Here is a 26,070-nt window from a genome sequence, read left to right on the forward strand (position 1 = left end):
AGGGAGATATACAGTCTCCCTGGGAGATATACAGTCTCCTCGGGAGATATACAGTCTCCCCAGGATGTAGACAGCCTGTACTGTCTTCACAGACAGCCCATGCTGTCTGCCAGCTTAGTTCATATTTCGTGCCATGCTGGTGCTGCCACCTATAGGCCTTGCCACTTCAGTATGCCCAGACTTGCCTCACCCTCACTCTCACAGCGGCCTAGCAGCAAGACACAAGGCCTCCCAGCTCTCTCTAGTGGGCATGGCCCTGCCCGGGCCATGGGCACAAACACACAAGCCTGTGTACCCACCACTATTTAACAATAAACTAATAAGCCTCCGAAGACTTATCATTTACTCCCTTCTACCAGAACACCAAATAATTCTTTTTTTTTTTTTATAATTGGTACCAGCGGTGGTCGCAGCAGTGTGTTTGCCCAAAGAGAGGAAGGAAGAGGGATGAAGTCATCTTCACTTCATCATCCCATACAAGAAGCATCCGTCTCTCAACGAGTTATCCTGATGTCGTGTCTGCACGTTTCAGCATCCAGACACAGGTACAAGCAGGATCCAGCCGAAATTTACCGAATTTCTTCGAGAATTTTAAGTGGCATCCCAGTGACTCCACGCACAGTGTCCCACGCTGTTTCTCGAGTCACGTGTTCAGCGTCACTTGTATGTTGCTGTTGTTGTTCAGCTCAGCACAGCTGTTTCAGCAAGCCAGAGGTGAGTTTTGTGGCGATTTCTGCGTCCAGTGTGAGCTTCTCCACGTGTTTGTGGGTGGAGGAGGAGGAATGGCCAGATGCTCGCCCTGCCATACACTCACCCACGCTCCTCGCCACCAGACTACCATACACCACTCACCACTGCCCACTCCCTCTGCTGTGTTTTCTGCTGTTTTCCATGTGAATTCATTGCCAGAGCTGTGTATCCGAGTGCCCGAGGCCACTTGAAGCTACGTGGATCAGCATGCCACATAGATCACGACACCACGTGGATCACGACGCCACGGTGTGGGCGGTGTCACGTAGACCTACGAGCTACGTGAGTTGCCAGATGTCCCAGGCCTCATGCTGTGGTCTGCTGCCCACATCACATTGACATCACCGACGATGCTGCCCGACTTCATGACGTCACGATGTCTGCCTGACGTCACCTCGAGATGTCTGCTGACGTCACAGTCCTGCTGACGTCACCTCGTGACATCACGCCTGACATCACATGTCACATCGAGTGTTTCTAGTAATTATTTCAGTATTGTCGAGAAGATTGAGAGAAAATATATGTCGTGTGTTAATTAATTCCTCTCAGTCAGTGTTCTCACATGTTAGTGTACCGTATGTACCGCAGTGTGTTTTTAAAGTTTCCGTGTGTCCAGTGAGGTCTGAGCCAGACCTGAGTAGCACCACTGTGTTAAGTCACCCTTGTGACCAGTGTGTTTGACAGCTGATGTCAAGACAGCCCCGAGTGACCGAGCCCTCTTGTACAGAAAGCTTTTATGCTCGTCGCTCGTGATGTTCTGCAGAATCGTACCTGCTATGATTCCCATCGAGATTTGTTTCACTTCACCTCCAGACCGTCAGAGTACAGTTATATGTAGAGGAACAAGTCTGGGGACGCTTAGACTAACCTCTGCTATAACTCCAACTGCCGAGAGAATGACACTCTGTGTCAGCCTCGTGTCTCAAGCTTCAGTGAGCAGCCTGCACAAAGAAGATGTCACTTTGACTGCTAGCTCTCTCACTGCAGTCTGGTGTATGATGTTACGACTCCCAGATGTTTCGCCCAGTCATCTCTGCCGCGACTCGCTCCACAACTCGCTCCACGCTCGCCGGCAGTGACAGCCCAGCGACAGTACCAGTCGAGAAGTGTCCTTCTGAGTCGCTTGCCAGAAGTCCTGTCCAGTTGCCGAGTTTTGTCGACGCCTCACTCGAGGGCACCAGCATGTCGTGCCCAAGGTTGAGTGAAAACCTGCAGCGACTCTTACGATGACTGCTTCACCGTTCCAGAGGAGACCGTACCCTATTACGTCACAGCTCAGCCGCAGCGATGTCTCCCGTGTTGCAGTATCTGTCCAGACGCAGGAAGGCATGCAGTGATGCCCTTCGACGCTCACTCCCTTTGACCACGATGTTTAGCACACCCCACATGTTTTTTTCTTCCCTCCCTGTAGGAAGTTTTTTTTTCCATGTCCATGTGTATATATATGTTTTTATTTTGTGTTCTGTGCCCTGTTCCTACGAGAGAGAGACCGAGTTTATTTTACCACCAGTATTGTCGTGTCGGGACGACGCGCGGTAGGTGGCCGAGCATATGTAGACAGCCTGTACTGTCTGCACAGACAGCCCATGCTGTCTGCCAGCTTAGTTCATATTTCACGCCATGCTGGTGCTGCCACCTATAGGCCTTGCCACTTCAGTATGCCCAGACTTGCCTCACCCTCACTCTCACAGCGGCCTAGCAGCAAGACACAAGGCCTCCCAGCTCTCTCTCGTGGGCATGGTCCTGCCTGGGCCATGGGCACAAACACACAAGCCTGTGTACCCACCACTATTTAACAATAAACTAAGAAGCCTCCGAAGAATTATCATTTACTCCCCGCTACCATACTACCAAATAATCTCGTTAAAAGGAGATATACAGTCTCCCCGGGAGGTATACAGTCTCCCCGGGAGGTATACAGTCTCGCCGGGAGATATACAGTCTCCCCGGGAAATATACAGTCTCCCCGGGAGATATAGAGTCTCCCAGGGAGATATACAGTCTCCCCGGGAGATATACAGTCTCCCTGGGAAATATACAGTCACCCCGGGAGATATACAGTCTCCCCGGGAGATATACAATCTCCCAGGAAGATATACAGTCTCCCAGGGAGATATACAGTGTCCCCAGGAGATATACAGTCTCCCCGGGAGATATACAGTCTCCCTGGGAGATATACAGTCTCCCAGGGAGATATACAGTCTCCCAGGGAGATATACAGTCTCCCAGGGAGATATACAGTCTCCCAGGGAGATATACAGTCTCCCATGAGATATACAGTCTCCTCGGGAGACATACAGTCTCCCCAGGAGATATACAGTCTCCCTGGGAGGTATACAGTCTCCCCGGGAGATATACAGTCTCCCCGGGAGATATACAGTCTCCCCGGGAGATATAGAGTCTCCCCGGGAGATATAGAGTCTCCCTGGGAGATATACAGTCTCCCCGGGAGATATACAGTCTCCCCGGGAGATATACAGTCTCCCTGGGAGATACACAGTCTCCCAGGGAGATATATAGTCTCCCAGGGAGATATACAGTCTCCCAGGGAGATATACAGTCTCCCAGGGAGATATACAGTCTCCCAGGGAGATATACAGTCTCCCAGGGAGATATACAGTCTCCCCGGGAGATATACAGTCTCCTCGGGAGATATACAGTCTCCCCAGGAGATATACAGTCTCCCTGGGAGGTATACAGTCTCCCCGGGAGGTATGCTGTCTCGCCGGGAGATATACAGTCTCCCCGGGAAATATACAGTCTCCCCGGGAGATATAGAGTCTCCCAGGGAGATATACAGTCTCCCCGGGAGATATACAGTCTCCCCGGGAGATATACAGTCTTCCCGGGAGATATACAGTCTCCCAGGGAGATATACAGTCTCCCAGGGAGATATACAGTCTCCCAGGGAGATATACAGTCTCCCCGGGAAATATACAGTCTCCTCGGGAGATATACAGTCTCCCCAGGAGATATACAGTCTCCCCAGGAGGTATACAGTCTCCCCGGGAGGTATACAGTCTCGCCGGGAGATATACAGTCTCCCCGGGAAATATACATCTCCCCGGGAGATATAGAGTCTCCCAGGGAGATATACAGTCTCCCCGGGAGATATACAGTCTCCCCGGGAGATATACAGTCTCCCCGGGAGATATACAGTCTCCCCAGGAGATATACAGTCTCCCAGGAAGATATACAGTCTCCCAGTGAGATATACAGTGTCCCCGGGAGATATACAGTCTCCCCGGTAGATATACAGTCTCCCAGGGAGATATACAGTCTCCCCGGGAGATATACAGTCTCCCAGGGAGGTATACAGTCTCCCCGGGAGATATACAGTCTCCCCGGGAGATATACAGTCTTCCCGGGAGATATACAGCCTCACAGGGAGATATACGGTCTCCCAGGGAGATATACAGTCTCCCAGGGAGATATACAGTCTCCCCGGGAAATATACAGTCTCCTCGGGAGATATACAGTCTCCCCAGGAGATATACAGTCTCCCCGGGAGGTATACAGTCTCCCCGGAAGGTATACAGTCTCGCCGGGAGATATACAGTCTCCCCGGGAAATATACAGTCTCCCTGGGAGATATAGAGTCTCCCAGGGAGATATACAGTCTCCCCGGGAGCTATACATTCTCCCCGGGAGATATACAGTCTCCCCGGGAGATATACAGTCTCCCCGGGAGATATACAGTCTCCCCAGGAGATATACAGTCTTCCAGGAAGATATACAGTCTCCCAGTGAGATATACAGTGTCCCCGGGAGATATACAGTCTCCCCGGTAGATATACAGTCTCCCAGGAAGATATACAGTCTCCCCGGGAGATATACAGTCTCCCAGGGAGATATACAGTCTCCCCGGGAGATATACAGTCTCCCTGGGAGATATACAGTCTCCCCGGGAGATATACAGTCTCCCAGGGAGATATACAGTCTCCCCGGGAGATATACAGTCTCCCAGGGAGATATACAGTCTCCCAGGGAGATATACAGTCTCCCCGGGAGATATACAGTCTCCCCGGGAGATATACAGTCTCCCCGGGAGATATACAGTCTCCCCGGGAGATATACAGTCTCCCAGGGAGATATACAGTCTCCCCGGGAGATATACAGTCTCCCAGGGAGATATACAGTCTCCCAGGGAGATATACAGTCTCTCATGGAGATATACAGTCTCCCAGGGAGATATACAGTCTCCCAGGGAGATATACAGTCTCCCCGGGAGATATACAGTCTCCCCGGGAGATATACAGTCTCCCCGGGAGATATACAGTCTCCCCGGGAGATATACAGTCTCCCAGGGAGATATACAGTCTCCTCGGGAGATATACAGTCTCCCAGGGAGATATACAGTCTCCCAGGGAGATATACAGTCTCTCATGGAGATATACAGTCTCCCAGGGAGATATACAGTCTCCCAGGGAGATATACAGTCTCCCAGGGAGATATACAGTCTCCCAGGGAGATATACAGTCTCCCAGGGAGATATACAGTCTCCCAGGGAGATATACAGTCTCGCAGGGATATATACAGTCTCCCCAGGAGATATACAGTCTCCCCGGGAGGTATACAGTCTCCCCGGGAGGTATACAGTCTCGCCGGGAGATATACAGTCTCCCCGGGAAATATACAGTCTCCCCGGGAGATATAGAGTCTCCCAGGGAGATATACAGTCTCCCCGGGAGATATACAGTCTCCCCGGGAGATATACAGTCTCCCCGGGAGATATACAGTCTCCCCAGGAGATATACAGTCTCCCAGGAAGATATACAGTCTCCCAGTGAGATATACAGTGTCCCCGGGAGATATACAGTCTCCCCGGTAGATATACAGTCTCCCAGGGAGATATACAGTCTCCCCGGGAGATATACAGTCTCCCAGGGAGATATACAGTCTCCCCGGGAGATATACAGTCTCCCCGGGAGATATACAGTCTTCCCGGGAGATATACAGTCTCCCAGGGAGATACACGGTCTCCCAGGGAGATATACAGTCTCCCAGGGAGATATACAGTCTCCCCGGGAAATATACAGTCTCCTCGGGAGATATACAGTCTCCCCAGGAGATATACAGTCTCCCCGGGAGGTATACAGTCTCCCCGGGAGGTATACAGTCTATCCGGGAAATATACAGTCTCCCTGGGAGATATAGAGTCTCCCAGGGAGATATACAGTCTCCCCGGGAGATATACAGTCTCCCCGGGAGATATACAGTCTCCCCAGGAGATATACAGTCTCCCAGGAAGATATACAGTCTCCCAGTGAGATATACAGTGTCCCCGGGAGATATACAGTCTCCCCGGTAGATATACAGTCTCCCAGGAAGATATACAGTCTCCCCGGGAGATATACAGTCTCCCAGGGAGATATACAGTCTCCCCGGGAAATATACAGTCTCCCAGGGAGATATACAGTCTCCCAGGGAGATATACAGTCTCCCAGGGAGATATAAAGTCTCCCCGGGAGATATACAGTCTCCTCGGGAGATATACAGTCTCCCCAGGAGATATACAGTCTCCTCGGGAGATATACAGTCTCCCCAGGAGATATTCAGTCTCCCCGGGAGGTATACAGTCTCCCCGGGAGGTATACAGTCTCGCCGGGAGATATAAAGTCTCCCCGGGAAATATACAGTCTCCCCAGGAGATATACAGTCTCCCAGGGAGATATACAATTTCCCCGGGATATATACAGTCTCCCCGGGAGATATACAGTCTCCCCGGGAGATATACAGTCTCACCGGGAGATATACAGTCTCCCCGGGAGATATACAGTCTCCCCGGGAGATATACAGTCTCCTCGGGAGATATACAGTCTCCCCAGGAGATATACAGTCTCCCCGGAGGTATACAGTCTCCCCGGGAGGTATACAGTCTCGCCGGGAGATATACAGTCTCCCCGGGAAATATACAGTCTCCCCAGGAGATACAGAGTCTCCCAGGGAGATATACAATCTCCCCGGGAGATATACAGTCTCCCCGGGAGATATACAGTCTCCCCGGGAGATATACAGTCTCCCCGGGAGATATACAGTCTCCCCGGGAGATATACAGTCTCCCCGGGAGATATACAGTCTCCCAGGGAGATATACAGTCTCCCCGGGAGATATACAGTCTCCCAGGGAGATATACAGTCTCCCCGGGAGATATACAGTCTCCCCGGGAGATATACAGTCTCCCCGGGAGATATACAGTCTCCCAGGGAGATATACACTCTCCCCGGGAGATATACAGTCTCCCAGGGAGATATACAGTCTCTCATGGAGATATACAGTCTCCCAGGGAGATATACAGTCTCCCAGGAAGATATACAGTCTCCCTGGGAGATATACAGTCTCCCCGGGAGATATACAGTCTCCCCGGGAGATATACAGTCTCCCCGGGAGATATACAGTCTCCCACGGAGATATACAGTCTCCCCGGGAGACATACAGTCTCCCAGGGAGATATACAGTCTCCCAGGGAGATATACAGTCTCCCAGGGAGATATACAGTCTCCCAGGGAGATATACAGTCTCCCAGGGAGATATACAGTCTCTCATGGAGATATAGTCTCCCAGGGAGATATACAGTCTCCCCGGGAGATATACAGTCTCCCAGGGAGATATACAGTCTCCCCGGGAGATATACAGTCTCCCCGGGAGATATACAGTCTCCCCGGGAAATATACAGTCTCCCAGGGAGATATACAGTCTCCCAGGGAGATATGCAGTCTCCCAGGGAGATATACAGTCTCCCCGGGAGATATACAGTCTCCCAGGGAGATATACAGTCTCCCCGGGAGATATACAGTCTCCCCGGGAGATATACAGTCTCCCAGGGAGATATACAGTCTCCCAGGGAGATATGCAGTCTCCCAGGGAGATATACAGTCTTCCCGGGAGATATACAGTCTCCCAGGGAGATATACAGTCTCCCAGGGAGATATACAGTCTCCCAGGGAGATATACAGTCTCCCCGGGAGATATACAGTCTCCCAGGGAGATATACAGTCTCCCAGGGAGATATACAATATGTTGACATCCTATTTTCCACCTTAAGTAACAACTTACATAGTTACTCTGTTAGTCCTAGCATTAATGGTGTCTAATTTCGATACCAAATTAGTTTTTTTTATATTTAGCAACATGAAACCAGTTAATGTTGATATGATAGGACGTGAGTTAATGGCCTGGTTGTTTCTCCGACATAAATAACAGTATGTCAGTTAGAGATGATGTGTGGGTCGTCGTGTTTCTATCATGCCTGGAGATCTTCCAACCTGCGTCGCCCCACTCTCTCCACCCACATAATTTTATTTTAAAGAATAAACTTTATCCTGTTGGAGGGAAAATTTAGAGCAGCTGTTGGGAACATTATTTTTTGAGCATTCTTCTTCTTATTCTCTTGTGTGTTGGTTTTATGTTGAGTTGGTTTTATGTTGTGTTGGTTTTATGTTGTGTTGGTTTTATGTTGTGTTGGTTTTATGTTGTGTTGGTTTTATGTTGTGTTGGTTTTATGTTGTGTTGGTTTTATGTTGTGTTGGTTTTATGTTGTGTTGTCCCTACGTTTTATTTTGTACATTTGAAAACCTTCCACTGTTTATTATTTTGTTTTGCCTTTTAACATTTTTTTTAAAGGTAGTGATACCTGTAGTTTGTAACAGCCAAGGATGGAACTGATGCTACTAATGGCAAAGCTCTGGTTTGGTAATAGAGTTGTGGATGAGTGGAACAAACTCCCGAGTACCGTCATAGAAGCTAACACGTTGTGTAGTTTTTAAAATAGGTTAGATAAATGCATGAGTGGGTGTGTGTGGGTGTGAGTTTGACTTGACTAGCTTGTGCTACTAGGCCAGATGCCGTGCTCCTCCCTTAAGTGAATGTGACCTGACCTGACTAGGTTAAGGCATTGGCTTAAGCCGGTCGGAGAAGTGAACCTGCCTCGCATGGGCCAGTCAGCCTGCTGCAGTGTTTCTTCTTTCCTGTGTTCTTATATAATGGAGTACCCTGTCATTACAGCAGTATGTTCCCTCACAGCATGAGTGGCGACCTATAATATACAATACCTAGCAGAGCTAGGTGTTGTACCGTGATCCGAGAATATACGATGGTGTGGGTGCTTCAGAGCTAATTTCATCCTCCTCCCCGTCTGGTGTACTAGCAACGGGGAGGAGGATGAAATTAGCTCTGAAGCACCCTCATCATCGTATGTCCTTAGATCACGGTACAACACCTAGTTTTGCTGGGTGCGTGATTCTTCTAGGATTGTATGGTCCCGTGGGTTAGAGCGTCGGACTAAAACAACACGGGTTCGAATCCTCGGCTAGTCGCAGTGTTGCTATTTATTGAATACCACTTGTTCGTGATTACAATAAAAATATATATATATATATATATATATATATATATATATATATATATATATATATATATATATATATATATATATATATATATATATATATATATATATATATATATATATATATATATATACTTGACTGGTGGAGAATTGGTTGGTGAATAAGGTTTAAAGCCTATCGACTACATTAAGTCTGCACGTAAATTTTCCACCACCAGACAAGAATATATTAGTACGTAAAATAGGGAATAAGATCAAATTTTAGCATGCATACCCTGAAGGAGATGCACTTATTGGTGTGTGTATCCTGTGATGAGCAGGTGACATGCAGCTTTATGACCCTGGCGTAACCATAAACTAAACCTAATTAACCACTCTATTTTATTTTATTCAAGGGAAACGCTAAACCCGTTGGGGTTATATAGCGCCTGGGTAATGGGAAGGATTCAGGTTCGTTCAGGGAAGGGAAGGATAAGTCATGCTCCCCGTCACCGGCATCAACAGGAGTAGCCAAACTAAACCAAAGTATTCTTTATGAAGTTATATTAGCATTTAGTTTGGTTAATTTGTCTGTAAGAAGAACACTGTTTTATGGTGCTTCAAGAAAACCCAATAGTACTCGTGTTGCATTTATCCTTTCCGGCTTCTAAGTGTTCACCAAGAATGTGACACAACAGTCGACTCACCCAAGATTTTTCTCCCCTGTTAAATGAAAAGGAGCAGCAGGTGTAAGAAGACTTGACTCAACGTCTCGCCTCGCCCTCACTCTAGTCCGGGTCTCTTCGATTGTGAGGCGAGCGATCACATAAACCTAATAACAAAAAAGGCACAATACCGTGACTGGAACGATACACAAATAACTCGCACATAGAAGAGAGGAGCTTACGACAACATTTCGGTCCGACTTGGACCATTTACAAAGACACACTAACGAGAAGTGGAGCAGGACGGGTATATATAGGTAGAAAGAGGTAGTGGTGGTGGTAGTAGGAGTAGTAGTAGTAGTAGTGGTAGTGGTAGTAGTGGGGAATAAAGGAGGAGGAGCCAGTCAAATACAAAGAAAGGGGAGCACTGCAAGTCGGTCCAAGTCGGACCGAAACGTCGTCGTAAGCTCCTCTCTTCTATGTGCGGGTTATTTGTGCATGAACCTAATATTCTGTCATCTTCTTTTTATAATGTTAATTACACACCACATAAGTTTTTTTTTTCGACCGCCATTACAGTTTTATATCCTCTTGGAGAATGTCATACCCAACGTTCAAGCTGTGGATGAAGATTGCCTCCGTTTACACATCGAGTTCATTCCACTTCCTTACTTCCCTGAGACTAAAAAGAAACTTTTTTAACATCCCTATGACTTGTGTTTTTTTTTTAACTTTCATCTGTGTCCCCTTGCACCTGGTCATCATATTTCAGCCTGCCCTTATGTGCCCTATCAGTATATGCTGTAAATTTGTGAGTTGTAATCGTGTGTTCCTTAGTCCTTTCAGGCTTATCAGGTTCACATGCTTTATATAGATCCTTATAGTGCAACCCCAACCATCCTAAACTTTGGCACTAATCTCGTTGCAGACCTTCACATCTGTTCAAGCTTTAGAACATGCTTAATTAAATTGTGACTCTAAGCTGGTGCTGCATATTCTAAGATGGGCTTAACACTGAGTAGAATTAAAAAAAAAATTGTTGAAATCATGAATGCTAATTTAAGATTTGCTAGTCTCGCATAGACTGCCGGAGTCAAGTAGTTTACATGCAATTCCGGGCTCAATAGTGCTGGAGGAGTTTATTCATCGTGGTGCTAGGTAATATCTCCTGACACGGTTCTTTGTTAGATGATAACCCATAACTGGCTAAACATTCTCTGGCTTACTGCAGCTAGGTTTTACATCCCATCTGGAAAACAGAGGCTCGCTGCCTAGTATTGCCCTGAAATGAAAAAAAAAATATGATGTTTACTCCAGAGCCTTGACTTTCTTGAGACGTGTGTGTGTGTGGGGGGGGTGAATAGTTGGACTCGATTCTTATTTTAACCTTTGGGAAGCGCTAGACTCGTTGGGGTCATATAACTCCCGAGGAATGGATAGCAGTTGGTTTGATTCAAGGGAAAAGAGGCAAGTCCAGTTATTTGGATCAAGAGCCCCTTACCTTGAGAAGAGTAGATGGAGGGAGGGAATGTTGACGGAGCCAACTGTCCCTCCACTCAGTCCCTGCCACTGTGGCACTGGGAGCCACTGCCTCCACCATCAACACCTCCCACCTGGGCTCAGTGCCACCTCACTGAGCAGTGGCATTCAGTGCCTGTTGCTGAAAGCAACTCACGCGCAGCAGCTGTGTTTTCCATAGCACCAGACATGCTCAGAGACTTCTGGTTCCTCAGTTTCAAAAACTCGTTTAAGTCTTACATTTCGTGGGTGATAGCGAACCTTGTGCCCTGGAATGGCATTAGGGTCTAGCAACAGCGAAAACAGTACTTGTGAGAGCTCTTAGGACGAGTCTAGACTACTCGACCTGACCTCGCCTGATCGTAAGGTACAGACAGCGCCCCGCACGTGATGGTCCAGGTGGTGAGGGGTTGTTCACTGGTCGTACCTGTGGACTACAGTATCATTAATGAGAGGACCGCTTGCCATCACCTAGTGCCTAACATATAGTAACGGAGGCTTTAGTGTTGCCTCACAGGAAAAATATGTCGTGACTTATCAGGATGTAAATTGTAGTTTTGTATATGAGACCCGGAAACATACAGGTATATTGAACATTATGAATGCTGAGGGCATATACCCATACCTAGGGCATGTAAACTCACCCAGTGCGATCTGTGTTAGTTACCCACATTGATTCCTATGTTCATTAACAGTACTTATCATGGGCAGAAACTAAGGGAACACTGAAAACTGCGTGATCCTTATATTATATTTGTGTGTCGGACATTAAAGTAGAACTGCGGGAGGTGATAACATTATGGTGGTGGTGGAACACTAAGACCACCCTCCAGCCATCACTCTCCTTACTGTGACCGAAAATGTAAAACTTTCTACATCTTGTCTTATGGTTAATTTACAAGTAGTGTCCTCATCATGGAGTGTGTCTTGGTGTTGTAGTGGAGACTTGAGTGAAGGAGCAACATCCGCCTTGATGCACAGTAGACGAGCCACTTGACTGTGATATCAGCACCACAAGCCCATCATCATTTATTATTGTAATTATAATTACGTGAACCGTTAAATCTGCGTGAGTCATTCAGCGCAAGGAGTGGTGGAGGCTGGATCATCTGTCCGGGTAGCCCAGTATATGTTAGTGTCACATTTGAAATTTCAAAATTGTGGCGACCCAGCCATCCTCCCTGCCACAGTCTGACCAATCTGTCTCTGTTTGGTTTCGAACGCATTGCAGAACCTGTATTTCAACACGATCTTAACACGGCACCAGTATTATCTGTTCACCAGACCTCTGTTACAACTTTCCTGTTAAGACTAAACTACGGTGACTTAGGTTACATTAACCTAAATTAACCCATTACAGCAAACCAAAATGCATAACTTGGGAGGATGTTATCTCATGGTAACAGCGGCGGGGTAAACATATACTATACTCTGTCGTAAGCAAGTACGTTGAAAATTGCATGCTGGTCATGAGGACGGGCTGCGTCAGTGTACCGAGTGTAGACACCACAGGAAGTGATGGAGGGAGCAAGGTGACGGTAATGGGCACAAACATGGCGGACGTGGAAGGGGTTTCCACCCCCACCGTGTCACCTGCTTTGACCTCAGGTGACCCACCGAGTAACACTTCTCATTGCGATGACGTGGTCGATCATATCCTCAGGGAGGCCATCTTGGCTAACACTGAGGACCTTCAGGACACTCTGGCTGAAGCGCCGCCGCTCAAGGATACTAACGATAAACCATCAATGATCGGTTCTCACGGCCTTCCCCTCCTCAGCATGTCTTCCACTGATCCCCTCGCTGCTAAGCCAGACACCGCTCCACCCAAACTAGGGGCGCAGTCCCGCCTCCTCACGTCCCCTACCAGCCCCGTTAGCATTCACGTTTTTGATTCCGACGACGTATCACGATGCGGGGAACTCAACACACCGCTCAGGTTCGACAGCAGCGAGTTTACGTGGAGACGGTCGGAGGCAGAGGAAGAGGAGGAGGAGGTAGTCTCAAGAAGCATCCCAACCATCGATTATCTGCAGGTGCCGCCCCATAATCGCGCTAAATTCAGGAAAAGAGCGAGATTTCCCTTCAGCAGGAGCTCCGATTCCTTGGCGTCCCCCACCCTATCAGAAAAACCCACAGCGGCGAAGGTCGCTGCCAGCGTCGCGCCGGAGACCTCCGAAGATGACACAGATGGGGATCATGACCTGGTCAAAAGAAGAGCGCAACAGGTCTCCAGAGAGTCCCTGGTGGAAACGGTGGACAGTCTTAACGCCGCGAACTGCGTCATCAAGATCCCGAAGAAGCAAAGGAAACCTTCGTTCTCGCAACTTGACATTCCTTGTTACCACCGGCGACCCTCTGGCCAGGCTCTTGACATCAACTTCGACTACACTTTCACTGTGGTGAGTCTTGCTCTGCCACGACACCGCCTTCCTCAGGTGGTCCATATTCCGACATGATGCTTGCTAATATTCCAACGTGCTTGTTAAGATTACGGGGTGCTTGTCAAGATTCCAGGGTGCTTGTTAAGATTACATGGTGTTTTTCGTTTTAATTCTGATATGCTGGCAGAGTTTCTGATGTGCTAATTCAAGGTTTTCTTTCTCTAACTAGTACCTTTTTTATTGAGTAAGTCTGGATGCTTGTGTGCAGATGAATGAAGTGCTGGTGTTTGGGTGGGCAGGGTGCGGGTATTCTGGTGGACGGAATGTAGGTGTTCTGATAGGCTGAATGCAGGTATTATAATAATAACAATAAAAATAGCAATAATAATGACATACTACTTTATAGAAAGCCCCTTGTTATGCAGAGCATTTCGGGCAAATTAGGTCAATTTTGTCCCGGTCGACTAACACCCAGGTACCCATTTTACTAATAGGTGAACATGGACAGCAGGTGTCTTATGGAAACACGTCCTAATGTTTTCCAGCCGTACCGAGAAATCGATCCCCGGACCTCAGTGTGTGAGGTCGAGCTACGGGACATGGGAGCGTATGCAGGTGTGCAACAGGTGGGCGGGCTGGGTGTACAAGGTAGTGCTAGGGGCGGATGGTGAGGGGTACTTGCTGTTTAGGGAGGGGGACGGGGGGGAAATGGGTGCAGTGATCTAGCTGGCTACAATCTTAGTCTACATTTAGACTCTTAAGACCCGAGTCTCTGACTCACTCTTACTGTGTTGTTTGTTCACGTGGGAGAACAAACAACACAGACCTACCCTTTGTGATTACCTCTGTGATAACTAACCTATTGTAGCTTCACTAGTACACCTGTGCTCGTCGTGTCCCGTTTTCGGTCGGTCACATTTTAATACGATATATATATATATATATATATATATATATATATATATATATATATATATATATATATATATATATATATATATATATATATATATATATATAAACATAAGGGCTGTCTCCTCCTGAGGCTGGGTGACCCGAAAGTTTCTTTTCACATTTAGTGATGATATAATGGGGGTTAATGGGGTTTAAAGTCTATCTACTACACCAGGGTCATTAATTAAGGCTTCTCGTAACCTTTTCACTACCAGACAGAAATGATTTAATCTCTAAAATATGGCTTAAAGTAAACTCTCAGAGTATATACACTGAGAGACATATACCTCTCAGTGTATATATCCTGTGAAGTTTTATGACCGACCTTAATAAAGGCGCCACCACTCAAAAATCAGCTATTATGTGTATATTATTAATTTTGTACTTTGATAATTGAGTCAAACTAAAAGCGCCAGACCTAATAATATTCCAGATAAATTCTTATTTTTAAGAAAATTGCTGATGGGATGTCAGTAAGTATAGCCCTGTTGATATACTTGTAGCATACCTGTAGTTGATTCAGGGGGTCACCCCCCTGCAGCTCGGTCCCAGTCCAAACCTCTTAGTTGATGGCCTGATTAACAAGGCTGTTGGTAGCGCTAGCAGCATGTAGTTCAACGTAGGCACTACAGCCCGATAGATCGGGTACTAGAGGAACTTGTCAAGTTTCCTCTTAAAGACATCTAGGGGTCTTAAATACAGCTAGGGGTCTTAAATACAGCTAGGGGTCTTGAAAACAGCTAGGGGTCTTGAAAACAGCTAGGGGTCTTGAAAACAGCTAGGGGTCTTGAAAACAGCTAGGGGTCTTGAAAACATCTAGGGGTCTTGAAAACAGCTAGGGGTCTTGAAAAAAGCTAGGGGTCTTGAAAACAGCTAGGGGTCTTGAAAACAGCTAGGGGTCTTGAAAACAGCTAGGGGTCTTGAAAACAGCTAGGGGTCTTGAAAACAGCTAGGGGTCTTGAAAACAGCTAGGGGTCTTGAAAACAGCTAGGGGTCTTGAAAACATCTAGGGGTCTTGAAAACAGCTAGGGGTCTTGAAAACAGCTAGGGGTCTTGAAAACAGCTAGGGGTCTTGAAAACAGCTAGGGGTCTTGAAAACAGCTAGGGGTCTTGAAAACAGCTAGGGGTCTTGAAAACAGCTAGGGGTCTTGAATACAGCTAGGGGTCTTGAAAACAGCTAGGGGTCTTGAAAACAGCTAGGGGTCTTGAATACAGCTAGGGGTCTTGAAAACAGCTAGGGGTCTTGAAAACAGCTAGGGGTCTTGAAAACAGCTAGGGGTCTTGAAAACAGCTAGGGGTCTTGAAAACATCTAGGGGTCTTGAAAACAGCTAGGGGTCTTGAAAACAGCTAGGGGTCTTGAAAACAGCTAGGGGTCTTGAAAACAGCTAGGGGTCTTGAAAACAGCTAGGGGTCTTGAATACAGCTAGGGGTCTTGAAAACAGCTAGGGGTCTTGAATACAGCTAGGGGTCTTGAAAACAGCTAGGGGTCTTGAAAACAGCTAGGGGTCTTGAAAACAGCTAGGGGTCTTGAAAACAGCTAGGGGTCTTGAAAACAGCTAGGGGTCTTGAAAACAGCTAGGGGACTTTAAAACAGCTAGGGGTCTTGAATACAGCTAGGGGTCTTTAAAACAGCTAGGGGTCTTGAATACAGCTAGGGGTCTTGAAAACAGCTAGGGGTCTTTAAAGCAGCTAGGAGTCTTGAAAACAGCTAGGGGTCTTTAAAACAGGTTGGGGTCTTGAAAACAGCTAGGGGTCTTTAAAACAGCTAGGGGTCTTGAATACAGCTAGGGGTCTTGAAAACAGCTAGGGGTCTTTAAAACAGCTAGGGGTCTTGAATACAGCTAGGGGTCTTGAAAACAGCTAGGGGTCTTGAAAACAGCTAGGGGTCTTTAAAACAGCTAGGGGTCTTTAAAACAGCTAGGGGTCTTGAATACAGCTAGGGGTCTTGAAAACAGCTAGGGGTCTTGAAAACAGCTAGGGGTCTTGAAAACAGCTAGGGGTCTTGAATACAGCTAGGGGTCTTGAAAACAGCTAGGGGTCTTGAAAACAGCTAGGGGTCTTTAAAACAGCTAGGGGTCTTTAAAACAGCTAGGGGTCTTGAATACAGCTAGGGGTCTTGAAAACAGCTAGGGGTCTTTAAAACAGCTAGGGGTCTTTAAAACAGCTAAGGGTCTTGAATACAGCTAGGGGTCTTGAAAACAGCTAGGGGTCTTGAATACAGCTAGGGGTCTTGAAAACAGCTAGGGGTCTTGAAAACAGCTAGGGGTCTTGAAAACAGCTAGGGGTCTTTAAAACAGCTAGGGGTCTTTAAAACAGCTAGGGGTCTTGAATACAGCTAGGGGTCTTGAAAACAGCTAGGGGTCTTTAAAACAGCTAGGGGTCTTTAAAACAGCTTGGGGTCTTGAATACAGCTAGGGGTCTTGAAAACAGCTAGGGGTCTTGAATACAGCTAGGGGTCTTGAAAACAGCTAGGGGTCTTGAATACAGCTAGGGGTCTTGAAAACAGCTAGGGGTCTTTAAAACAGCTAGGGGTCTTGAATACAGCTAGGGGTCTTGAAAACAGCTAGGGGTCTTGAATACAGCTAGGGGTCTTGAAAACAGCTAGGGGTCTTTAAAACAGCTAGGGGTCTTGAATACAGCTAGGGGTCTTGAAAACAGCTAGGGGTCTTGAATACAGCTAGGGGTCTTGAAGACAGGGGTCTTGAAGACATCTAGGGGTCTTGAAGACATCTAGAGGTCTTGAAGACAGTTAGGGGTCTTGAAGACATCTAGGGGTCTTGAAAACAGCTAAGGGTCTTGAAGACATCTAGGGGTCTTGAAGACATCTAGGGGTCTTGAAGACATCTAGGGGTTTTGAAGACAGCTAGGGGTCTTGAAGACATCTAGGGGTCTTGAAGTCAGCTAGGGGTCTTGAAGGCATCTAGGGGTCTTGAAGACAGCTAGGGGTCTTGAAGACATCTATGGGTCTTGAAGACATCTAGGGGTCTTGAAGACATCTAGGGGTCTTGAAAACAGCTAGGGGTCTTGAAGACATCTAGGGGTCTTGAAGACATCTAGGGGTCTTGAAGACAGCTAGGGGCCTTGAAGACATCTAGCGGTCTTGAAAACAGCTAGGGGTCTTGAAGACATCTAGGGGTCTTGAAGACATCTAGGGGTCTTGAAGACAGCTAGGGGTCTTGAAGACATCTAGGGGTCTTGAAGACAGCTAGGGGTCTTGAAGGCATCTAGGGGTCTTGAAGACAGCTAGGGGTCTTGAAGGCATCTAGGGGTCTTGAAGACAGCTAGGGGTCTTGAAGACAGCTAGGGGTCTTGAAGACAGCTTGGGCTCTTGAAGGCATCTAGGGGTCTTGAAGACATCTAGGGGTCTTGAAGACATCTAGGGGTCTTGAAGACAGCTAGGGGCCTTGAAGACATCTAGGGGTCTTGAAAACAGCTAGGGGTCTTGAAGACATCTAGGGGTCTTGAAGACATCTAGGGGTCTTGAAGACAGCTAGGGGTCTTGAAGACATCTAGGGGTCTTGAAGACAGCTAGGGGTCTTGAAGGCATCTAGGGGTCTTGAAGACAGCTAGGGGTCTTGAAGGCATCTAGGGGTCTTGAAGACAGCTAGGGGTCTTGAAGACATCTAGGGGTCTTGAAGACAGCTAGGGCTCTTGAAGGCATCTAGGGGTCTTGAAGACAGCTAGGGGTCTTGAAGACAGCTAGGGCTGTTGAAGGCATCTAGGGGTCTTGAAGACAGCTAGGGGTCTTGAAGACAGCTAGGGCTGTTGAAGGCATCTAGGGGTCTTGAAGACAGCTAGGGGTCTTGAAGACAGCTAGGGCTCTTGAAGGCATCTAGGGGTCTTGAAGACATCTAGGGGTCTGGAAGACATCTAGGGGTCTGGAAGACATCTAGAGGTCTTGAAGACAGCTAATGGTCTTGAAGACAGCTAGGAGTCTTGAAGACATCTAGGGGTCTGGAAGACATCTAGGGGTCTTGAAGACAGCTAATGGTCTTGAAGACAGCTAGGGGTCTGGAAGACATCTAGGGGTCTGGAAGACATCTAGGGGTCTTGAAGACAGCTAATGGTCTTGAAGACAGCTAGGGGTCTTGAAGACAGCTAGGGGTCTTGAAGACAGCTAGGGGTCTTGAGTACATCTAGGGGTCTTGAAGACAGCTAATGGTCTTGAAGACAGCTAGAGTCTTTTAGTATTCCCCTCATGTGCTAGTTACTATGTTGTCTCAGTGTACTCTCCGCATCCTTCTGCTTTTCATTGTGGTAATTTACTCCATCTTCCGAGCCTCTCGATCCTGTTAGTTGAATATGTTTATTATGCACCCCAGACCCATCCTGTGGGCGGTAGTCAAAAGATTACAGAGGTACATAATGGGTCCAGGGACTGGGTCTCAAAGTTATGAAAGCTGAATTAGTTACAAAGTAATGAACCATTTACACTCGTTCCTGATGAAAATAGTTTCGGTGAGTAGATTTGAAACAAATTCCTCCATAATTTTCCAAGTGAAAATTATGATATATTTTTCTTGGCTATATTATGTCCAACATATCTTAATGATAAAATCATTTTACACAGTGACCAGTTACATGGGATCTCAAACACTATATACTTTCTTAGTCGTAAGAGGTACAAAATACCGACAAGTTGTTTTGCTGGTATGAAGTTGATCTCAGGAGGTATTTTCAGGTTATTGCAAAAAAACCAGCAATTGGTTCTTTATAACCATGTAATGTAATCTGTAAATTTGCTCTGAAACAGTCCAAGACGATCCCGAGCCTTGATTCAGCTAGATACATCTTTTGTTGTATTAAAGCCGTTCAGGAGAGGAATTCCCATAAAAGTGACAAATTGGTACACACACAGCCTGTGTGTGTGTGTGTGTGTGTGTGTGTGTGTGTGTGTGTGTGTGTGTGTGTGGCCTAATTAATGCTTGATTAAATAACTCATTACGATTGTGACCAGATATAAACATGTAAATAGTTAACATGACTCACGAAATCGTAATGACATGATTACAAACAAACCATACCACGAATCTTATTGTGGCTAGCTGGTCCAGTGGCTAACGCGACGGTCTGGAGTTTTGAGACTCTGATCGCGGGTTCTATCCCCGCCCGAGGTATGGTTTTTTTTATGTAAATAGCTCATTACCTTTGTAACTTGTTCAGCTATCAAAACTTTGCGGCCTAGACTCTGGACCCATTATGTACCTCTGTAATCCTCTAACTAATGCCCATAGGATGGGTATGGAGTACATAATAAATATGTTAAACTATAACACAACCCCATAGCAATTTAAGCCTTCCTCTCATTAAGATATGTTAATTTTAAAAGTTAGAAGCCGATCAGTACAGGCGTTCTCAAGTTATTGACATGAAACCTTGCAGGGAGGAAAAATAACTACAGTAGTCATCCCCTTTTAGAATAACTGGTGTTGAATTATGTGGATTTTAAGGTATTTTGTGTAGTGCATGTTATTCTCAAGATCATTGTTCCGTCCATTCTCGCATTCACCGTGAAACAGAGAGACAGAGAAAGACAGAGAAAGAGAGACACCCCAACACTTGAGCATCTTTGGGAGCTGGAAAGAAATATGTCAACGAGGTTTGTTGATGGCATCATCTGATTAGCATGTGTGACGTCTCGGAGGCTCTGCATGGCCACCCTCGGCAAGTGATGGTATCAGATACCGACAAGTGCGAAATAAAGCAGGTGTAGAAACCAGAACTGTAAAAGCTTTCCCGAGAGAAACATCTTCAAGTAAAATATCCTGGTTACTATTGCAACACATTATTTATTCCAAGGTCAGCCTCGTCTCACACGTACATTAGAACAGAAGAGCACTACAGAAGGTCTGCTGACAAATGCTGTTGTTCTTGCTAGTTTAATTATAATCGAAAATAACTTTACATACTTTAATCGTATGAAAAACTCTTAATTGGATCGTTTAAAGCAGTCATCCTTTCATTGATTAAGACTGTTATTTATGGAAGTATTATTCTGATCCATACAATAGTATAATGAGGAAACATCTTAGTAATTCCAGTTGGTATTTTTCTCATGCCTATCAACTACGTGAGGGTCATTAAGTCTGCAAGTCACCTGTACACCATCAATCAAGGACATTTTATTCACTGAAATAGTAATATAGTTTTTTATTTTATATATATATATATATATATATATATATATATATATATATATATATATATATATATATATATATATATATATATATATATATATATATATATATATATATATATATATATATATATATATATATATATATATATATATATATATATATATATATATATATATATATTGTCTCTACGTCCAGAGCAGGACTCGAACCTGCAAACTCTGTATCAGAGTAACCAGTACTTTACCACAGAGCTGAGGTCTGGTTCCGTGGTAAAGTACTGGTTACTCTGATAGAGTTTGCAGGTTCGAGTCCTGCTGTAGACGTAGAGACAAAATTAAAAAAAAAAACTTAATGTTTATAGTAACACAAAGTTATAGGCTCATATCTAAATTACATTGTGTGAACATTTTTTGTATTCGTCAAGAGACAGGTGAAGTTTTTACTGAGACGGGTCTTAACTATATACGTGACCCGTTTCTTCTGTGCATTGTGAACAACTTGGTAGGTATAATGTTTCCCAGGAAACAGGACAAATTTTTCTTGATGCGGGTTTTAGTCATATGATGACCCACAGCTGGAGCTTTTGGTCATCTGACATAGGACTTCCGCTGACTCTCAGGTCCACCCCTTTAAAAATTCTGTTATAATTATGATAATAGTAAAAATAATATTAGTAACATTATTTACTAACTGCAGCGAAGACCAGAATGGTATATTGGAGTGTCAATAATGTGTTGGGTAGGCGTTTCCAAGAAAAACTCCGTATATCTGAAATAACTCTCATAAGACTAATAAGCAGTGCCCTGGTATAGTGTTGAGGTCTCTGGAGTCTTGGATGGCTGTCTTTGTGCATAAGTTTTAGTCCTCATTTTCTGGGCGTTTCATTATAAGGATCTTAAACTGTGGAGCTACATCTACCCCTTGATCATCTTTGTTCCTAACACATGCAATTGGGCTGCCGCCTCGTGTCACGCTATCACGTCCAGCATGTACGAAATGGCGCGCTATCACTGGGATTTTCTGAGGATAGTGTCTCTTCTGGGTATCTTTCAGGTTTTGTGTCACATGAAAAGTGGTTTGTTGTTGTGGGATAACAGTGACAGGTGTCATTGGGTTGATATGGGTGGCACGATGGGTTGTTCTGTGCCTGTATGTTGGTGATAGCCTCATAATGAGAAAAATACCCAATACTCGTCTTCATTATCGACGTAGGTTCAGTATGCAGTAGACAGTGCCACTCCAACCAGACGTTCAGTCCTCAGAACCACTTATTTCCACTCCAGCCTAGCACTCGTTCATGCTTGCTGAATGCTCACGCTCCTACTTCTAGAAACCTCCTTCACACCCCCCGCCTTCTCTTACTTTTCCTGTGACGTTCCCTACCCTATCTCCTCTCCAGCCTCGCTAACACTTATAAGTGTGGTAAAGGTATGAATTCAACAATACCCTTAAGTGTACTTAAGATACTAAAGCTGCCTCACTGACAGATGTATGAGACTAAAACAGGCAGGTGTGGGCTGAACAATACCTCCAGGTATAATAAATATGCTTCTCTCTCCCTGACAGATGTACGGGCGGTACACGAAGGACCTGAGCAGGTACGCCAGACATGAGGCCAAGAAACTCAAAAAGGCAGACAAGAGCACCCTGGAGAGCGGTACTTCAGGTAAGTTGTACGTAAGTTAGAGGGTACAGGTAGTTACACGGTAATAGAAGGGGCTGCAGGGAGATATAGAGGCCTACATGAATGTGCAGGGGACTACGCGTGGTACAGAAGGTAGATTGAGGTACAGAAGTTGCTCTGATACATAAAATTTGAGCATGCTTGTTGCGTCCAACCACGGCTTGAAATAAGGGTACTTTCTAGTGCAGGGTGCTACATAGGGAAATACAAGAGGCTACACGAGGATATACAGGAGGCTACACTAGGTATACAAAGGGCTACATGAAGGTATACCGTATCTACAAAAGTTTACAGGGTGCTACACGTAAGCATATAAGGGGCTACACGAGGGGATACCGGGGGCTACAAGAGGGTATACAAGGGAGTTGCAGGAGGGTATATAAGGTGTTTGTGTTTGGAGGTGAAGAAATGCATTATGGTCACCCATTGTGCCGTACACACCAGAGACCAGTCCCACTTGAAGACCCGTGTTGGCAGTAAGCTCCTGGCGAATATTTAACATCAGTATCAGCGTCGCACAATTGTTCATATCGAAAATAACCCACTGTATAATTTTTTTTTATTATTAAACAAAATTGGACACATCAGCAGTTTGCTGCTACTCTGTGCTGTATGATGATGACACGGCGGGAACAAAAGCTAGCTATGTATCCCTGTTATATTCCGTCATGCAGGATGGGGTTCATATAAAGTGTTGAAATTTGTCAGCCTGAGCTGGGAGACCTGAGTAGGATAATGAGGATATCGTTAAGTACTGCAGCAAGAGTACATTAGCTACAGGAGCTGTATGTTCGTCTGATTATTAAGAGTGAGCGACGGCTTTGATAATTTCACAATAAACGTGAAGCAGCCGTTGCAGTGCTGAAGAATATTTTTCACGTTAGTACGCAATGAAAATACGTACATGATGCATAATTATGACTGATCATTTTACTGTACGAGGCAACATAAAATCAGACATAGAGCCAGATGTAGTCCTAGTATCATTGGATCGCTTAAAAATATTTTTGAATGGTATTTATCACAAAAAACACGTACGTCGTTCATTGAGTATTGCTTCAAGACCACACTACGCGTATTTCGCTTCAGCCAATGTTTTGCACATCATTTAGAGTGGAGGCGGCGGTGGGAGCCTAGCAGCTGGCTGCTTGGAGGGGAATTCATATTGTGTTGAGATGTTTATTGGTCTCTTGTGGCCCCCGTGTGAGCTCTGTAGCTGCTTGCTCATGTGACACCCCGACCTCAGCATGTTTAATACAACAATGCTGCTGCTTGCTCATGTGACACCCCGACCTCAGCATGTTTAATACATCAATGCTGCTGCTTGCTCATGTGACACCCCGACCTCAGCATGTTTAATACAACAATGCTGCTTGCTCATGTGACACCCCGACCTCAGCATGTTTAATACAACAATGCTGCTTGCTCATGTGACACCCCGACCTCAGCATGTTTAATACAACAATGCTGCTTGCTCATGTGACACCCCGACCTCAGCATGTTTAATACAACAATGCTGCTTGCTCATGTGACACCCCGACCTCAGCATGTTTAATACAACAATGCTGCTTGCTCGCCTAAGACCACTTTTAGTGTGATGATATAAGCTCACCTGGGTGGTGTTTTGTCTGCCAGAAGTGTGAACAATGTTTTATTGATCAGGAGACAACACACATGCTTCCACATACTGAATTTAATCATATCGTTATGAAGAACTCTGTAGATTAAATAAGCTTTGTAAGGAAACAAGACAGTTGTTTCCTGAGGCGAGTCTTAGTTATATGATGTCCCGCCACTGAAGCTTTTGATCACCTGACCGAGGCCTTCCACTGGCTTTCCCCCTCCCCCCTCGCAAAAACTTAGCAAATAAATAAACCAGGTTTATATGAAATAAAACGTTAATTTTCTTTAATAAAATATACTAATAAATTTTACATGAACATTTTAAAAATAAGCTTCTAATGCTTGTTAAATTTTATGATAATAAAATAACTTACTAATATTATAAAAAAATTATTTTAATTTTTCATTTTGTAATGTTTTTAATTTGTGTAAATATGTCTAAACTCATTATAAAATATTTAGGTTAAACGTATGGATATCTTAGGATAAACTACCCTGTCGTCAGCCTGTTGTTTTTAAAAGGGGGGTTAAACGTAAGTGATGTACGGCAGCGGATATTTAACCTGTAAATGGTCATCATCTTGTTAACACTTGTCTGAGGAAACTGTTGTTTCCTGACAAATAAACCACCACCATCTAGAGAGACTCTTAGTCTGTTATGTTGTCTTACTGGGTTTTATAATATCACACATCAAGGTAGACGTAATCCAAACATATTTAGTTTGTATATGATCACACTCCACATGGACATGATAAAAAAAAAAGTGTACTTTAAAAAAAACTAATTCTCAAAACGCACACATTTACGAGAAAGGAAGTTGAGACCACGTTTAGGTTCGTCTTAGATTATTGTTGAATCACAGATGATCGAGAATAAGCAGTTGTGACCCTATGGTAAAGGTGTCGAAAACCAGTATATAATATACAAATACCATACCTAATAATTTTAATAATAATAACCTACTACTATTTGTAGTACTACTACTACTACTATTTGTAGTACTACTATTTGTAGTACTACTACTATTTGTAGTACTACTACTACTACTATTTGTAGTACTACCTACTACTATTTGTACTACTACTACTACTACTAGTAGTAGTAGTAGTACCAACAACAACAGAATTTAGATGTACTTCAGCCTCAAGGAAGTTATTCTTGTGTCCCATAATCACTCCAGCACCCTGCACCTCACTGTAGGCAAGAGGCTCAGGAACTCTAGTTCAACACTCTAATGAAGGCCAAAAACTAACTTTTAATCCAGTCATAACGCAGTAAGACTAAAAAATCAAAATAACTTAAAGATACACGGGGCACTACGTATCCATGTTTCATGAACTAACACTTTCCAACACACATCCCATATCAAATAATTCAAATAAAAGTGATAAATCCGGACTTAAACAGAGAGTTAACAACAGGAACTTTCACTTGAGCAAAATACACTAACGCGGAAAATCTGAAGTCCAATCGAATGAAGAATTGTTCAGCTATCACACAAAACAACAATCCCAGTTATGTTAGAAAAAGGACAAATTTGCATATAGACGGCTTAAATCCAAAAATAAACCTTTTGCGTTAGATACAGCAGCTCTTAAGTTTAGAGGCACTCAGAAGAAGCATTCTCAAGTTATAGATTATAAAATAAACCCCATTTTTTAAATAACACTCCACGGGACAATAATCTAAACCTAGTATACACAGACTTTGTGAAAACCTTCAACAAGTGCGAACATGGCGTAATAGCACACAAAATGCGTGATAAAAGAATAACAGGAAAAGTTGGTAGATAGATCTATAACTTCCTATCCTTGAATGTGATACGATCACATTTCTTTGTCTTCTGTTTGATCGCTGGTTGTCATGGAAATCTCACATTACCTTTTTGAAAGCAACTTGCCAAAGCCGGTTGAGCCTTAAACGCTCATTCATCTTTCATGATTTAAACGCTCATTCATCTTTCATGATGGGGCGGATCGTCGCACTCTCCTTCGACTGCATTCAACCCTAATTTTATATAT

The 26,070-nt window shown here is 45.0% G+C and overlaps 1 protein-coding gene across 6 annotated transcripts in view; it reads left to right on the forward strand.

Moving 5' to 3' along the window:
* The window catches only part of LOC128696371 (chloride channel protein 2-like), a 411,833-nt gene that overhangs the window by 172,134 nt on the left and 213,629 nt on the right, over positions 1-26,070 (forward strand). For 4 of the 6 annotated variants that reach the window (XM_070092470.1, XM_070092468.1, XM_070092467.1 and 1 more), the window contains one exon: positions 22,308-22,407. In XM_070092470.1, the coding sequence (XP_069948571.1) occupies positions 22,308-22,407 (100 nt within the window). Of the gene's footprint in view, positions 1-11,130; positions 13,662-22,307; positions 22,408-26,070 lie in introns of those variants that run through there. The other 2 variants (XM_070092466.1, XM_070092469.1) reach the window with 2 other exon arrangements.

This window comes from Cherax quadricarinatus, chromosome 39 (assembly GCF_038502225.1).
Source record: "Cherax quadricarinatus isolate ZL_2023a chromosome 39, ASM3850222v1, whole genome shotgun sequence".
In the NCBI taxonomy this organism is placed as follows: domain Eukaryota; kingdom Metazoa; phylum Arthropoda; class Malacostraca; order Decapoda; family Parastacidae; genus Cherax; species Cherax quadricarinatus.